General features: G+C 45.7%; 1 protein-coding gene across 1 annotated transcript; it reads right to left on the bottom strand.

Moving 5' to 3' along the window:
• Nucleotides 1–7,903: 7,903 nt before the first annotated feature.
• LOC147272358 (uncharacterized) lies at nt 7,904–12,769 on the bottom strand. Its single transcript, XM_086202805.1, has 5 exons — nt 12,700–12,769; nt 11,840–12,076; nt 9,077–9,288; nt 8,272–8,677; nt 7,904–8,103 (listed from the first exon to the last, which is right to left on the bottom strand). The coding sequence occupies exons 1-5, from the start codon at nt 12,767–12,769 to the stop codon at nt 7,904–7,906; spliced, it is 1,125 nt and encodes a 374-aa protein (XP_086058931.1).
• Between the last annotated feature and the right edge of the window lie 900 nt (nt 12,770–13,669).

The raw sequence follows: 13,669 nt of genomic DNA, 5'->3' as shown, positions 1-13,669 counted from the left end.
CTGCATTCTGGGAGCGGAGTGCTCTGGTGGGACAGTAGGGACTAATGAGCTCTTTCAAATAGGATGGGGCTTTATCATTGAGAGCCTTATAAGTCAGTAGAAGGATTTTGAAGTGGATTCTAGATCCTACAGGAAGCCAGTGGAGAGAAGCTAAAGTGGGAGAGATGTGTTCTCTCTTCTTAACTCCCGTCAAAACCCTTGCTGCAGCGTTCTGGACCAGCTGGAGACTCTTTAGGGAGTATTTAGGACATCCTGACAAGAAAGAGTTGCAGTAGTCTAGCCTAGAAGTGATAAATGCATGCACTGGTTTCTCAGCATCACTCTGGGAAAGGATCTTCCTAATCTTAGTGATACTTTGCAGATGGAAGAAGGCAGTCCTAGTCACATGCTTTATGTAGTGATCTGATTACAGAGTGTGTCCCTGAGGTGTTTAGGTCCAAACATGATGACCTCAGTTTTATCTGAATTTAGCATTAAGAAGTTAGAAGACATCCAGGATTTAATGTCTTTTAGGCAGTCTTGCAGATGAGTAAGCTGGCTTGTGTTGTCTGGCTCCATCGACAAGAAAAGTTGTGTGTCGTCCTCATAACAGTGGAAGTTGATCGACCCCGATCTGATACCTATCTGATAAGTAGGACTTAAACCATTTTAGGGCAGTTCCTTTAATCCCAATATCATGGTCTAGTCTCTGTAGCAGGATGCTGTGGTCGATGGTGTCAAATGCAGCACTGAGGTCCAAAAGGACAAGGACAGAGACAAGACCTCTGTCTGAAGCTATGAGAAGATAATTAGAGACTCTGACCAGTGCTGTTTCAGTGCTATGGTGTTCCCTGAATCCAGACTGGAAGGCTTCGAAGAGCTCGTTGCTGTGCAGATGTTCATGTAGCTGCTCCAGGACAACCTTCTCCAGGATCTTGGAGATGTAGGGGAGGACAGAATCAAGAAGCGACTTAAACGCAGTGGCCAGAGAATCATCATTGACGTCCACATGGATGTTAAAGTCACCCACTAGAATGACTTTGTCTGAGTTCAATGCCAAGTTAGACAGAAAGTCAGGGAATTCTTCTAAGAACTCAGAATAAGGTGCAGGAGGACGGTACACCACAGCAAGTAAGAGTGGTTTCTCTGCTTTCCAGTCTGGGAGGGAGAAGCTGACAATAAGGCTCTCAAATGAATTAATGAACAATTAGGTGGAGGGTTAAGCACCAAATTTGACTGATAGATTGCAGCTCCTCCTCCTCTGCCAGTGGTGCGAGGTACATGGTAGTTAATGTAACCAGGAGGGGAAGATTCATTTAAACTAACATACTCATCTTGCTGCACCCAGGTTTCAGTGAGTGCTAATACACCAATCTGATAATTAGTAATTAAATCGTTCACTGGGAGAGACTTGGATGGGAGAGATTGAATATTAAGCAAACCACATTTAATAGTTGCATTGGGTTGATTTGCTGGAGCAGTGGTTTTAATTTGAACTAAGTTGCTATAAATTACTCCTCCAGATTTGGGTGCAGGCTTATACAGCCTCAGGGCAGACACAGTTTCTATAGGCTGGGTGGGTGACAACACGAAGGAACCAGCAGAGGGCGTGTTAAACTGCAGCTCTGCCTGCTGGTCTGAACTCTGGGTGCTTGTCAGGGATTAGTATTGCTAATAAATTGGCCTCTGTTCCTAGATAAGAGAGATGCACCATCCAAATTAGGATGGACGTCATCTCTCCGAATCAGACCAGGCTTTCCCCAGAAGGAGCTCCAATTGGCCATGTTTAACTTTATTGACCTATTAAAAATTACAAACATTCCTTTAGTTTTTCAGAACTAGAAAAAATGAAATAAAACGTGTTTCATCCCTGTCAAATATCTCTCCATATAAAAAACAGACCTGACGACAGTTGCTATGAAATAGGTTTAAAGCGCGCTTTGGTTCCGCCGCGAAAAAAATTCTGACGTCCAAGCATTAGTTCCCCCTCTCACCGGGGGGAAAAGGGGAGGGGGGGAACTAATGCTTGGATGTCGGGTGACTCGCACAATAGCTTTCTATGTGCAGGTTTTGTTTTTTTCCTTTTAACGTCTTAATTTGTTCAGGACTAAATTGATATTGCATCAGACTGATTAGTTTTTGGCACAAAGTGTCCGTCAGATCAAGATCCAATTGGTGAACATAAATCACAAATTAGTTCCACTGTTATCTGATGTTCCATTTTAAAGACGGACGTGAGAACTGAAAGTTGCTTGTTCTGTGACGCGACTGTGTGACCTCTTGACCTGCTGCTTGAACAAGATTTAGAAATCAATGTTTCTCAGAGAAAACAGTTTATGCTGGGTTGTTAATTTTCCCACTTGTATTTACTTTGAAAATACAACTAGAATTGTCTACATAGAGTTTAATTTGGAGTGGAATTGATAAGCAAGTATCTCTGGTTTGCCTCAAACCCTCCTGATGTTCTATTATTTTCCACTGTGAAAAAAGCTGTACATTTTATTTGTATTTGTGTGTATGAATACACAATGATTTGAGGAAACACCGGTAGTACAGCACTGATTCTTTTGGGTCAGGTAATTGCATATATCTGAAGGTTTGCAGTTAAATGTATTAAAAAAATGTGTCCTTTTCTCTGTCCTCTGACTCTTTTTGTTCCAGGCATTTCTGACAATGTAGTAATGATATTTCCGCACACTAAAACATGTAAATGGTATCTGCAGCACGTTTAAATAGAGTTTAGGAAGGACTGAGTAATGAAATTTGATGGAAAGATTTCAAGATTTAACTTGAAGTACTGGAACATAATGAGGTTTCATTACTTTTGTATGATACATTTAAATACACTTAAAAGTCACGTTCGACCTGATATTAAAAAATACGTATCCTGGACAAGGTTGATGACTTAACAGGTGGAAGGTAATTGAAAGAAACTGGTTTGGATGAACATGATTCCATCGTTTTAAATCAACATGATTACTTTTTGTGGTTTTGCACAATCAAGCACTAAAATATAATACGAACGTGTTCCCAGGAGCATACTGTGGGGGGTACTCCGGGAGTATGGGGTGGATGACCCTTTACAAAGGGCCATTCGGTCATTCTACCAGAGGAGTGAGAGTCTGGTCCGCGTGGCCGGTAGTAAGTCGGACTTGTTCCCAGTGAGGGTTGGACTCCACCAAGGACAGTTTGCAGCCAAATGTGTAGCGGCTGGGATGAGAATCAGCACCTCCAAGTCTGAGGCCATGGTCCTCAGCCGGAAAAGGGTGGTTTGCCCACTCCGGGTCAGGGGGGAGGTCCTACCTCAGATGGAGGAGTTTAAGTATCTCGGGGTCTTGTTCACGAGTGAGGGTAAGCTGGAGCGGGAGATTGACAGGTGGATTGGGGCGGCATCCACAGTTTTGCTCTGTTGTGGTGAAGAGGGAGCTTAGCCAAAAGGTGAGGCTCTCGATTTACCTGTCAATCTACGTTCCAACCCTCACCTATGGTCATGAGCTCTGGGTAATGACCGACAGAACAAGATCGCGAATACAAGTGGCCGAAATGAGTTTCCTCCACAGGGTGGCTGGGCTCTCCCTTAGAGATAGGGTGAGAAACTAGTCATTCAGGAGGGGCTCAGAGTAGAGCCGCTGCTCCTCCATGTCGAGAGGAGCCAGTTGAGGTGGTTCGGGCATCTGGTGAGGATGCCTCCTGGACGCCTCCCTCAGGAGGTTTTCCAGGCATGTCCAACCGGGAGGAGGCCTCGAGGCTGACCCAGGACACGCTGGAGGGATTATATCTCTTGGCTGGCCTGGGAACGCCTTGTGACCCTCCCGGAAGAGCTGGTTGAAGTGGCTGGGGAGAGGGCAGTCTGGGCTTCCTTGCTGAGACTGCTGCCCCCGTGACCTGGACCCACCAGATGAAGCGGAGGACGACGAAGATGAAGACAAAGACAAAGACGAAGACGAAGCACTAAAATAGCGGAAAAATATGTTTAGAGAACATAATTATTTCAAACAGTGGGACAGTGAGATCTTTGAGAGAAAAAGCAATAATTCACTGAGAGGAAGAGGAAAGGTAAGTTGGTTGGCTGTATTTGGATCATGTGGGACGGATAGACACATTAAAATCACATAAATTCAAAGAACTTTTTTTTTTAGTGTAGAGGCTTTAATCTGTGGCTTTGATCTCTAAATTCTGACTCTGATGTCATTGGTGATGACTGAATTCTACCAGCTGACAGACTATGAAGGCTCATATTTGTGATGTCATCATAAATGTATGAAGGCCTTGTTTTAATGTCAGGAACCAATCAGACCAGCCTCCTACTGACTAAACAGCTCTACTCATCAAGCCCCTGACCCCAGAGCCTTTTTGGTGAACTGATTAGAGGATGGAATTAGTAGAAAAGCACTGACACAAAGGGAAACTCCTGCATTCCCTAAACCAGATATTTCTTTAGACCACTTTTATCAAATTAACAGTTCAGAACTTCATTCATTGATGGCCTCATCAAAACCTTCAGCCTGTCTCTTAGATTGTTTCCTACTAGGCTGCTTCAGGAAGTCTTCCCTCAGTGAACACCTCTTTATTAAATCTGATTCCTCTGTCTGTAGTAACAGGATATGAACCACAGTCCTTGAAGGTAGCTGTCATTAAACCACTGCTTCAGAAGCCTCCTCTAGACCAAGAATCCATCAACAAACACCTTTAAACTGATATCCTGGAGTTTAATTTCAGGAGTCTGGAATGTGCTGTGGGGTGTAAGATGGTATTTAAATGGCAGGCTAATGGGATCCTATCCACTTGTAACAAATCCATCTTCTTATATGGTTGCGTCACAGCGCACAAGCGAGTTCAATAGGACTGAAAGAAGTGTAACTGCCACCAGCAACACACATTCAGACGGCGCTTCACACACACACACACGCACACAGAAAGACGCACCACTACGAGATTTAAATTATGCGCAGCGAATCCACACCATTTATATTTTGCGCAACTGAAACCTCTCACAAACCCCAGGGAATTTCCCCTTCAGTTCAGAGTTCATACAAAACAACCTCACTGTCCAAACAGTCAGTTCGCTCCCAGCTCGCGCGTCAGATCGCAGCAGAAGTAAGGTAGAATCCAAAGGGAAGCAAAACAGAAAAAAGACCAATAAAGCGGTTACTGGACTCCGAATCCCACGCCAACCGTTCCTAAACTAAAAAAAACTGAGTCAATCTCACCGGATCAGTCGTCCACGGCTTGGTGAGTAGTTGAGCCGTTGTTCCCACGTCCACTTGCTTGGAGACTTCTCCGCAGTCCCGGGCGCACGGATCTCCTTGGGATTTTCCCCTGTCACATCTCCCCAGTTATCACAGTCTGTCATAGTTTTTCCAGACTTGGTCTTTTCTGACCTGATACATAAGGAGATGACTCTTTGAAGTAGCAACACTTGGCTTGGCGCCACCATTGAAAACTGTGACATGTGTAACTGCCGTCTCCATGTATGGTCCACTCCCCTCACACCCCACGCCACCCTATATAAAATCTTGGGTGCACAGTGATGTTAACGGGCGGCAGACGCCTTAAAGGAATACCCTGCTCCCCCAGTACAGTACAGTGTAGTAAGTTAACACAAGGAAAAAAACATATGCACATGATTCACTATACATCAACATTACATGTGTTTAGTGTGATGTATGTGCTGCGATATGTATTATATGTGTGTTTAAATGTGACATTGTCACACACTCATGCTAGCACTAACTAGCACTAACTAGCACTGCAGATAGTGTTGGCAGAAGGACCAGACCAAATGGGTCAAAAACTCTCTCCAGTCACTGGTAGCACCCTGGGTGAGCTGGAAACAAGGCCAAATGTCCAAATACATGAACCTTCCTTTTAAAGACTCCGCAGCTGCTCCAGAATCCAGCTGCACGCGTAATGACAGGAACTAGGAAGAGAGACCATATCACCTCGTCTCAGCTTCACTGCACCGGCTTCCAGTAAGATGCAGAGTAGAGTTTAAATCCTTCTCCTCACTTTTAAAGCTCTTAAAAGGAAAATTCGGGCACAAACAAACCTAAGGTGTGTTCTTGTACTATTAGTATTTAAAACAATTGCAGGGATTTGGTTTTACAGCATCCAAATGTAACCCAGTTTTGGTGCATACTGCTAATTAGCTCCCAATGCAGGTTGTGGGGGCAGCAGATAAATGGACAAAAAAAATATAATGTAAACAAAAACACTGGGAACTCAGGGACCAACTTCAGTCCTGGTCCTGATATACCGGAAAGCCAACCAATCCCTCACATAGCAACTGCGTGTTTTTTTCAGAGGCGCCCAGCAGTACAGCACCCTGCCAGAGCCGGACCACTGTGTCTGTGTAGGAGCCGGTACTGAGCGGAAACTGCATGTGTACTACTACACAAGGTATTTCACCAGAGGCTCCAGCTGATGTCATGTATTTCTCCATCAGCTGGATGACAGCACTGATATCAGAGACTCCACCCACTCATTTATTTTCACACATCTATAAGATACTTCAGTGTTTGATCAGGGATCAATACATCAATATAAAGATCAGTAATTGGTACCAAGTGGATCTTTCCAAGGTGACCTCAGAGGAAAGAAGATCAGCCCTCACACCCTCCTATCCAATGGTGGCTCCATGATTTCAGGTTTCTGTTGCGTTTTCTCCTCTCTTTGTCTCTGTTCCTGCAGTCATACTGGATATTTGCTATGTGAAGGGGACCAACAAAGTGGTGGTGGACGCATTGCCTAGAGTTCCCTCAGTGTGGTGATTGATAGTGAACTGTTTTCCTGTCTCTGGTTCTCCTCTTGTCTTTTCCTAGCCTCCTACATCATTGCTTTCTGCACTGGTCAATGCGGGATCTTGGGACAAGAGATGCTGGACCACCGGAGCAGGCCACTGTTTCACCTCCTGATAGATTTACTTTATTTGTACAGAACAATGGGTGATGTACAAGGTTTTCTAGGGGGTTTAATTAATTATCATTTTGGCTTTTTAAAAAAAACTTGCATTTAAAGTACTTTTGTGCCATGACTCGCTTCAGGACCCCATTCTTGTAGGGGGAGGCGCCTGGCAATACAGCACCCTGCCTGAGCCTGTGTGCCACTGTGTCTGTGTAGGTGCCAGTACTGAGCGGAAACTGCATGTGTACTACTCCAATAGGTACTTCACCAGAGTCCGATGTCATATGTTTCTCCATCAAATGGATGACATAAAAAAACATCAAAAACTCTTTTTAAAACCACAACCATCAAGTCTGGCCTCAACCACCATGATTAATTTCAGTTTCCTCTCAGCTTGAGTCACACCAACACAGAATGGACTAAGGAAGTTTGTCCATTGTGTCGTCTCATGTTTTCCTGATCTGAGAAGCTTTAGCAACCAACTCAGCAAGAGTGGTTTTGGGGGTTTTAACTAATTATCATTCTGGCATTTAAAAAAATTGTGTTTAAGGTATCTCAAATCCAGGACTCTTCAGGACACACTGTTCTTCTTGGGGGGGGGGGGGGGCACAGTCCCCTAGCTGCTGTCTTTCAATATGCCTCTTGTATTGCAGCAGGTATCTGGAGGGCAGGGAGAAGTTTATCCCTCCGAGCTGGAAGCACCTGGATCCAGTGCTCTCTTCATTGACGCCGCATTGCTGGCCATTCCTTCCTCCTCATCCATTGTCACTTTGATTTTCTGCAGCCAACATCTCTTCCTTTCACCTCTGTTAAACTCATGCACACACACACACACACACACGCACGCACACACACACACACACACCACTGGCTCTACTAATGATCACATTCCATCGTTCTCTTAGTTCAATTTCGGTTTATTTTCGCATTTTTTTGTTAAATAAATTCATTATTTGGCCTTCAACGTGCAACTCTTACTCTGGTCATGGCTTCACAGCCATGTTGTGACGAATGGTTTATCTCAAGGGTGTGTTTTCATGTGTGTTTTCAGTTGTCCTTTTTCTGTGAATCTTTTACCACAAACTGTGCAGGGGAATGGTTTCTCTCCAGTGTGCGTTCTCATATGTCTTTTGAGATATCCTTTTTCTGAGAATCTTTTGCCACATACGGAGCAGGGGAATGGTTTCTCCCCAGTGTGTGTTCTCATATGTCTTTTCAGATGTCCATTCTCTGGGAATCCTTTACCACAAACTGGGCAAGGGAAGGGTTTCTCCCCAGTGTGCAATCTCATGTGTGATCGTAGATGTGAATTAACCAAGAATCTTCTGTCACAAACTGAGCAGGGGAATGGTTTCTCCCCAGTATGTGTTCTCATATGAATTTTCAGATCCCCCTTTTTGGAAAATCTTGTGCCACAAACTGAGCAGGGGAATGGTTTCTCTCCTGTGTGCGTTCTCATGTGTCTTGTTAGTTGTCCCTTCTCTGAGAATCTTTTGCCACAGACAGGGCAGGGGACTGGTTTCTCCCCAGTGTGAATGCTCATGTGTGTTTTCAGATGTCCCTTAAGTGAGAATGTTTTGTCACAAATGGAACATGGGAATGGTTTCTCCCCAGTGTGTGTTCTCATGTGACTTTTCAGATATGCCTTTTCTGAAAATCTTTTGCCACAAACTGAGCATGAGAACGGTTTCTCCCCAGTGTGTGTTCTTATGTGTTTATTTAAACTACTTTTGTAGCTATAACCTTTACTGCACATTGAGCACCTAAAGGGGCGCTCATCCTTCCTGACTTCTGCCTCAGATTCAGATGGACCAAAGGTCACGTTCCTGATGATTTCTGATTCTCTTTCAGTTTTTACTTTTTGCTCTTTTGAGCTGCAATGAGTCACTTCCTGTCCTGGGCTCAATTTCTGAAGCAAATTCCTCCTTGAGCAAAAGTCTTCGTTGTGCTCAGAGGTGGCCGTGTTATCAGGTCTGACCCAATCATCCTCACTGACTTCAGTCTCAGCTTCAGAAGAGTCTGACATCTGGTCTTCAGTCTGGGGTTGTACAAGTGGATCTGGATCTACCTTGCTGGCTGGTTCTGGTTCTGGTCCTCCACTCTCTTCTCCATCAGCTTCTGTTTTCAGAGGATGAACTGGGCTGCTGCTCAGAGACTCTTCTTTCAAGTTCTCCTCAGTTAGACTCTGATGAAGCTGTGGGAACTGAGGTTTCTCTTCGTCCCCTTCACTCTTCACAGGGACCAGAGTGCAGGGGAACGTGGTGATATCAGCCTCCTCCTGCCCTTGAAGCTGCACTCCCTCCTCACTGGTCCAGAGCTCCTCCCACTCCTCTTTAATGTGGGGGGGCTCTGGGTCCTGCAGCTCAGGGGGAACCTCTTCTTTAATCACCAGCAGCTGCTCCACATCTGGAGGACACAAACAGCAACATCAGAATCTCTTCATTTGACTCTGAAACAGTGGAGCAACAGACAGAAACAGAAATCAACTAAGATCTGTTATCACGTAACTTCAAACTGAACATACTTGAATGACTGCAGATGTGTATGATGGTGTCTCATTGACTAATTAAAGTAGGGCTGCATTTCAAAATAAGAGCATATTAATAAAACTGTGCATGTTCACATCAAGTGCTCCATTTCAGAAAAATAACACAAAGGAGCCAAAGCTTGAGTTTCTCTTGTCCTGTCTCACATCTTGACTCAGTCTCAATCTCACAGAGAGGAAATCCCTCAACAGGTGAACCCTTGACTTCCTTCCCCTCTTGTGTTCTGCTCCTCCACTTCTTTGCTCACTGAGAGAATTGAGCTGACAGGATTTTAAACCTGGGCCTGAATGGAGTGGAGGGGCTCATTAGTGAGCCTGGAACGATACTTAGTTTAATTAAGGGCGCTTTCTCACCTTCTTTGTTTGCTCCGGACTTTCGGACTTTCCAGATAGTCCGGAGCAAATTGAAAGATGTGAAAGCTCCACCGGACCACGGTCCGGACTAAGGACCGAGTCTTTGTTCCTGCCTCAGGAGGTGGTCTCGGTCCCGATTACCCTGGTCCAAAGTCCGCTGCTGTGTAATGTGAAAGCATTTTTCGGACTATCCGACCAAAAGCAAGATACACGTCATATTTTAACGTCTCGTTCCCGCAGAAAAAACATAAACAAATCAAAGATGAGCTGTGGTTGGGGGGAGGAGGAAATTAAGTACTTCACTCAGATATGGTCAGAGGACGAAATCAAAAATGAACTGGAGAAGACCCACCGGAACTCGGAGACGTTTCGTGTTTTTTCGGAGAGGATTGGGGGGTGACAGAACAGCGGAGAAATGTCACCTAAAAATGAAAAAGTTGAGGCAGGCATACAAAAAGGCGCGCTATGCCATAAAAAAGAGTGGGGCGTCTATCAACGACAAAGTGAATCCGCAGATCCATGGTTGATGGTAACTTTTTTGCTGGACCAAAACAAATACACTGCCAGAGCACTTCTGACCCGGTAACGTCAGATGCACGCTCATCCACAAGCCAATCGATGACAGGCGCAGATAATGGCGGTTAATGGCGTCGTGACGTAGGTAGCTCCTTTGGTCCGCTTTCATAATAGCAGTGAGAAAGCCAACTTTCCTGGACTAAATGAAAACAATGCAACAACAACAACAAAAAAGTCCGGACCTTGGACCAGACCATTAGGTGAGAAAGCGCTCTAAGAGGTGGGGAAACCTGCCTGCAGTGGTTCTGAGGAGCCAAACAGGACCAAACACAAAGATACTGGCTGACTCAACTGGACCGGAGACACTTGCTGGCTGGCATTGGCACGATTCTACACTGGAGCATCACTTGATAGCCAACCTGGCGAGTCCAAACTCAAAGGAGCAGTTTTTTGAGGCGCTGGCATAAACAGACAGACATCGCTATCGGTCGATGCTGCTGGGAGCGACACAACACCGGTTCTCCTGGTCAGTGTGGGGGGACTCACCTGCTCTGTCCAGCCTGACTCGGGGCTTCAGCACGGCATCGAGCAGCAACCTCTGACGGCGGTTCTCCCGCTCGTACTCCGCCACGGTTTCCTCCAGCAGAGCCACGATCTGCTCCGCGGCCGCCGCCAGCCGCTCGGTGAGCAGCGCTCTCAGCACCGGGACTCCAGCCGCTGAGTCTCCTTCTCCCAGCTGCAGCAGGAAGTCTTCAGCGGCGGCGAGGATCCGCTCCTGGACCGACACCCGCAGCAGCTGCGCGGCGCACATGTTGAGGTTCTACCGGCGCCACTCAGCCTTCAGGAGACAAAGACCGAGGCCTTCCGCTTCTTTTCTTCTTCTTCTTCTTCAAAACGAGCAGAGTCCAAGCTCTGTTCTCTGTGCCACTCCAGACTCGCTGAAGTTTGCTAAACTCGCTAACCTGGTAGCAGCGGTAGTGACGAATCGGGTGCTCCAGGTTCTCTTTTTAAAAAACGCATTTTGATGACGTATGTGGCGACGCTCAAAGCCTCGCGAGCAGGCGGTGACCGGAAGATGGCGTCTCTGTGAGAGTGAGGCACTTTGCGATGAAATGAGTGAACGTTAACTTTTCTCGTTAACCCTTTCCTTCACCCCAGGGCTTGATTTGCCTCCCTGAACTGTTTAAAAGCCAAGACTGAGGAAAGAGAGACGAGATCTGACCTTTTTTTTCCCTGTTGAACTGAAGCCAGCTGCATTTAATTTATCAGCTGATTGAACCGAGGCCGGACCAAACGTTTTACCTGGCATCGGACCTGTGCACTGCGCCTGTCTGCTGGACTATTGTGAGTAAGAACTTACTTCTTGACAACATGCATTCATATGCACAAAAGTCACTGGAAGAGTCGCTGCAAGTCAAGCCAAGTCATCGCTAGAAAGCTCTGTTCAATCCAACACAGACACTTAAAGAAGCGTCACAGACTCCCTTGAATTCTTTGGGACACAAGTGGAGGATGTGACTAAGAAAACTGCTACAAGCCTACAAGAGAAGGTGGAATCTCCGGGTCGCAGGGATCTCCGGGTCGCAGGGATCCCTGAGCGGTCCGAGAAAACGTCGAGAAGATCATCACCGACCTCTTCAGACAGATCTCCCCAGACATCCGTGACCAGCTGCCCCTCTCCGTGGACTTCGCGCACCGCTTGGGTCCCCGCTCCGGAGAAGATCGCTCCAGCCACCGGACCGTCGTCCAGTTCCTGTCCCGGTCCCACAGAGTCAAGACCTGGAAGGACGCCAGAACCTCTGGTGTCCTCAAAGAGAGAAAGATCAAGATACTGGAGGACCTGACCCGAGAAGATAAAGATGCAAGGAGCAAGCTGTGGCCGCTGGTGGAGAAGGCGAAAAAAAAAAAAGGGAGGAGAGCAGGCTTCAGAGGGGCAGCAGCGCTTGTTGACGGTCAAAAGTTACAGTGAAGGACGTATGAGTGCTGCTTAGCTGGTTCCATACAGCGTGGATGGATGGAGGTTTACTACAGGCTTACAGACTGGGTTCAACTGGTTTAGCCTACTAGGCTTTAGAAGTTCAACTGAAATTCAGCCTCTTCAAAGAGAAAGTAACACCTTTTTGTTTCTGTTTTTCTCCTTAACTTCAGTTAAAGTAAATAGCTTGGAAAGCTGGTTAAATCAGCCCTTTAAGAGCTGGACTCTCTGCGTCCGTCGCAGACACATTAGCAGCGCTCCTCCTCAGAGAGGATTCTTGAGCGCTTCTGAATTTTCCTTAGGGGGTTTTTGTTTCCTGTGTGGGGTTGAATGTCATTTCAGTTCTGTTAATGCCAGGGGTATCAGAAATGAGTTGAAGAGTGAAAGTATTTGATGATATTGCCAGAACAAAGGTGCAGATTTTTACTTTCCAATAGAATCTCGTGCTTCTGATACAGAGTCAGCACCTCGGAGGAGTCAGGATTTATGGTTCTCATGTGGCAGCAACCGATCAGCAGGGGTCGCTATCTTGCTTGGCAAGTTTAAAGGCCGCGTAATGAAACATCTGACAGATACAGAAGGGAGATGGATCGTTGTAATTGTGCACAGCAAAAATCCCAGTGCATATTGTACTCTATAAGTGTACATTTAACCCCGGTTTCAGTGCACACACAGATCCGAGAGTTCGGTGTTCACTGAACTCCAATCAAAAGGGTAACACGTATACTCCAAATAAAGAGTGACATTTGAACCCTGTGAGAGTGCAATTTTACTCTCTTGTCAGTGCTGTTTTGACACTTGTGGTGTAAACCTAGAAATCCCAGAGAGTAAAATATATACTCAAAGTAAGTCATTTGTAGAACTCTGTATTTAACACTCTGACAGTGAGAATATAGCCTGACTGGTGTACAGTGTTGGGAGTAACGCGTTACTGCCAAAAAAGTAACTTTGGCAGTAACTAATAATCAAACGCATTACTTTGAAAATTCAATAACTCAGTTATAGTGACTAAACGATCCGTTTATTAGTTTATTTTACATTATTTTACCATCTCGGCTGAGCCACTGTGTTAACTTCCTGTGTCGGGGGGGGCTTGGCGGAAGAGACAGGAGGAGAGTGAGGGGCGTGTTTGTTTATAACAGCAAGAACGTGCAAGACATCATGGCGGAAACTCGGGCGAGTTTTGCGGTAACTAGCACAACACTGCTGGTGTACACCCAACCCTTTCGAGGTGAACTGTTAACACCTCAGTCATTCATAGTCCACACAAGAGTTACTTGAAAATTTCACATCTTTATTCTTAACGAGAATGTTATGGACGCTATGGAAGTCAATTCTTGTTAGGAGCCATGGTACAAAAACTAAAAAAAAAAAACCACTCCTGTAAAATCAATTAT

The sequence above is a fragment of the Aulostomus chinensis genome, chromosome 1 (assembly GCF_037954235.1).
Source record: "Aulostomus chinensis isolate RoL2024-O1b breed Wild chromosome 1, RoL_Achi_v1.0, whole genome shotgun sequence".
NCBI classification, from domain to species: domain Eukaryota; kingdom Metazoa; phylum Chordata; class Actinopteri; order Syngnathiformes; family Aulostomidae; genus Aulostomus; species Aulostomus chinensis.
Note: the sequence above shows the minus strand (reverse complement) of the source record. Positions and strands in the feature narration are given on the sequence as shown.